The following is a 4,203-nucleotide window of genomic DNA, read 5'->3' as shown; positions in this document are numbered from 1 at the left end:
AAAGTCGCTATAATACTTATGTATGTATTTATACACTTTCAAAAGTCTCCATCTTCTGATGAATTTAAAAAACTGCAAAACGTGGTTGTTTCGGTGCCTAGTGGAAGACGTCTTAAACAAGAAGCAGACCAAACTTCATGGAAGACAGAACGCGAAAAGCTAAAAAAACCTAGCTATGTAAAAGTTACTGTTTCAAAACTCCCTATATTAAATTTTTATATATAAAATTTGCAAAAACTACCACACTGCGATTTTGTGTTTTAATGTTATTAGGCTCTTATTTATCCACATTTTCAGATAATAAAAATAAATATACAATTTGGATGTTACGTTTTGTTGTAAAGGTTTTTTTTTTTTAATTTATGGCTTACTATTATAAAATCACAACGTTGTTTGCAAGCGGACTACTCAAAGCTCTTAGGTTACATCACTCTAGGTAGGTATGCGGAGGGTTGGGTGCCGTTTAACGACTTCTACATGAGCTGCAGATACGAGGAGGAGCCTGAATCAGCAAGGCACCTACTTTGCGAATATCCTGCACGGGAAAGGAGCAGATTAAGGCTCATGGGTGCTGGAACCGTTGGAGACCTGAGAGATATAGCCGCTATAAAGATAAGACGATTGCTCAAATATGTCAGCTCCACAATCTAGTTTATATAGGACGGGGGAGGCGGGGGTTCATCAGATCCGTTGTGGCACCAATACGAGCCCTATGCTGTGTCTACCGGCAGCCACATCAGCCTTGTTTTTGGCGTTATCTTGAAGTGATAATACATTTTATTTTGTGGAATGATATTTTTCAATACGTCCATTGTATCCAAATATATTTACCAACATAAATAGCAAACGAAAACACTTAAATCCCACACTATGCAATACTAAAAATTTGTTTTATAAAAAATAAAGTAATAAAACCAAAAATAGGTCCGACCATTTTCTCCTTGTTTTTAAACTGTTTATCAGTTCTCAAATTTTTGACAATAAAAAGAAAACTAATAACCATTTAGTACTTGTATCTGTATATAGCGACGCCAGCTACGCCAATTAAAATAGATCCCATCAAATAGCCTATTAGTTTTAGCTAAAAAGAAAGGAAAAGTGTACAGATAAATATAGGTATGTAACATAAGATGAGTCCAAATTCAAAAGCAAACATTCGACAAAAGAGTAGGCTTGAATATTCTAAAAATCGTTGACGGCTGAAATTAATGTCGGAGTGAGTTCTATAATGTACACCTCACAAATTTGCGGTCCCGTGAAACATCTATCAAAATTTGTATGAGAATTCGTTTACACCTATAGTTTTTCGCCGACTTCGAAATCAAAAATTTTGTTGTCCCAAATATAGACGTATTTGGTATTGTTGAAAAGGTAATGTATCCATTATCAAGGCTCCGGTAAATTTTTGTATAAAACGAATAATATGCAACAAAAAAACCATTGAAGTTGACGCATTTCACCCCAATTATAGTGCTTATCATCACTTACACCACTCACATATTGACAAGATTTGACCATTTATCTTAATATTTGTTAATTTTAATTATTTGTTTTTAAAAATATGGTACATACTTAACAAAAACCATATAAGTCTGAGTGTCAATCTTAGTGCAAAAAAAAAAGAAATCAACAAATTTTCGAACAAAATTCGAGTTTTTTAATTCGATTTTTTAGAAATACTGTGAGTATGCAGTTTTGTAGTGCATTCAATTTTAGTAAAACAAAGTGCAAGTTTAAAGTAGCTCCGACTTACCATTGATTTTTGGAAACTTTTTTTTTGTTGAAAATGTTGCTCATTTTCTCCATATAAAAAAATCGTATAACATACTTCATATGGAAGAAAATGACTGACCTCGTCAACAAAAAAAAATTTCGGATTTTCCAAATCAACGGTAAGTCGGGGCAAATTTAGCCCTGCACTTTGAAAATTGAATGTGGAACAAAACTGCACACTCAAAATATTTCCAAAAAAATCTAATTAAAAAACTCGAAAGTTTGTTGATTTTTTTTCAAATGTTGCACAAAGATTGAAAATGGGATTTACATATATGGTTTTTGTTAAAGAATATACTATATTTTTGAAAACATAATTAAGATTAAAAAATATTAAGATAAATCATGGGATCTTGTCAATATGTGAGTGCCGTAAAGTTATGATAAGAACTATATTTCAGTCAGAGCCAGGGTTACCACTGAAAAACTTTCTTTCCTACCTATTTAAACTTGATCATGTGGTTGTTAGTTCTGTTGGTTTTTGTTAATAATTCAATTTTTAGAATATTTAACTCTTAGGTGTGCTCATCCTTAAGTTATTTGTTTTTGTTATTTATGGCCTTATAACAATTATATTCAACAATTTTTATTGAGCTTGAGGCCGTTTTTAAAGTTCAAATACCACTGGAATAGCTGCGCTTGATTGTAGTTGGCTCACATGAAAAAAGTGGAAAAAGCAACAACAGTTAATAAGGCGAACTTAGCAAAATGCGTAGGCAACTGGCTGAGTCAGCTGGGGTCGTCGAATCCCGCTGAAGAAGTCTGATGAGGAAATGTGGTGATTTCCGAAATAGCTAACACTTCTACCATTTTTTCAAATTGTTGTTGCTTTTCCACAATAGTTTTTCATTAAAAACGACCTCAAGCTCAGTAAAAATTGTTGAATATAATTGTTTTTAGGCCATAAATAACAAACACACATAAATAAGTAAGGTAAAAATAAACCTCACGGTTAGGCTTGCCAAATGTCCGGGTGTAGGAGCCGCCGGGCTGGGGGAAAAATCTGCGCGCTGCGGGTTTGCCATTATTTTCTTCTAGTTGCGGTTAAAAACTCTGAAATTCTTTGATTTACTGGAAATATGTATGGATAACAATACGTTTTCTTTTTAATTTTCGTGTATAATAAAAAATAACATATTCTCTAAACACGTCCATTTGTTATGTAGTATGCATTTGAATTTTTCTTCTAGTGCCATTTAAAATAGTCTAACTACCTTGTCATGGTTGAAACTATTATCGATATGCCCATCAATTCAGTCCCTTCATATCCCTTTAGATACTCAATGAATACAACTTTTTATAACGTATACGGAGTTCAGAGAATCGCCGAAGGTAATTGATGAAATTCTGCCTAAACCAGTAAGCAACGAGTTTTTAAGGTATTTGGCAAATAGTTGGACCCATCCAAGAAACAGAATGAGGGTAAAACTGATATTGTTTTGGCAAGCCTGCTCACAGTGTTTTCTGTTTTCTGAGCAAAGAAACCTACCAAAATTTTAAGCGTCCTACCAACCTACTAACAAGAAAAAACCTATCAATTTTGGTAGGAAAAGCCCAAAATGGCAACCCTGGTCAGAGCCACGTCAATTTTAGGCTTTACACGGAAACAATTAGTAGTAGTAGTAGTATATTTATTTAGCTTTAAGCTATTTTTTACAATTCGTACTTAGTACTATAGAAATATACATGTTCCATTTGTGTTTAAGGATGGTTATACAAAATTTTCTTTTACCCAATTTGAAAGCTTTCTTCTAAATGAGTTGAAAATTAAATCTTCTTTTATATCATAAGGTAGCGAATTAAATATCTATAGAATATATATATATATATATATATATATATAGACTATTTGTGCTGCGCTTGATATATACGACGGTTTTTTTATATCGGCGTTATTTCTTAATAAATATGGCTGAACATCAGCCACATAGTTAATTTCTGCCGTAAGATATCTAGGAAGCATACGATTTTTAACTTTGAAAATGAATAAGATTACATTATAAATCACACGTTGGTTGACTGACATCCATTTCAGAGTATCAAGCATATCCCTAACGCATGCTAAACGATTATACTTAAGAATACATCTCATAGCTTTGTTCTGTAATTTCTGCATTCTATCTATGCTATGTTGGCTTCATAAAAAAAGTATGTAGAACAATATTCAAAATTAGGCTTGATAATCCCATTATAAATTTTTATATCACAGCACAGTGATACCTTATTTCTGATCCTACACATAAAACCAACTTTTTTACATACTTTTTTACAAATATAATCACTATGTGCATCAAATTTTAACTTAGTATCTAAGACAACGCCCAGGTATTTTATTTGGTCTACTTCTTGAATGGTGCTTCCGTCTATAGTGAGGTCCAAGTTAGATCTACCGCCGAAAAGCATCGATTTTGTCTTCGCAATATTCAGTTT

At 32.7% G+C, this 4,203-nt stretch overlaps 1 protein-coding gene across 4 annotated transcripts in view; it reads right to left on the bottom strand.

Annotated features, from left to right (window-relative positions):
• Positions 1-908: 908 nt before the first annotated feature.
• LOC118744123 (peptidyl-prolyl cis-trans isomerase FKBP8) overlaps positions 909-4,203 on the bottom strand; it is a 20,323-nt gene continuing 17,028 nt past the window's right edge. For all 4 annotated transcript variants that reach the window (XM_036476856.1, XM_036476855.1, XM_036476858.1 and 1 more), the window contains one exon: positions 909-1,081. In XM_036476856.1, coding sequence (XP_036332749.1) covers positions 1,004-1,081 — 78 coding nt within the window. In that variant the 3' untranslated portion in view covers positions 909-1,003. The remainder of the gene's footprint in view (positions 1,082-4,203) is intronic.

Source organism: Rhagoletis pomonella, unplaced genomic scaffold (genome assembly GCF_013731165.1).
Source record: "Rhagoletis pomonella isolate Grant_MI unplaced genomic scaffold, Rhpom_1.0 Rhpom_scaffold_00008, whole genome shotgun sequence".
Lineage (NCBI taxonomy): Eukaryota > Metazoa > Arthropoda > Insecta > Diptera > Tephritidae > Rhagoletis > Rhagoletis pomonella.
This window is presented reverse-complemented; position numbering and strand designations above follow the sequence as displayed.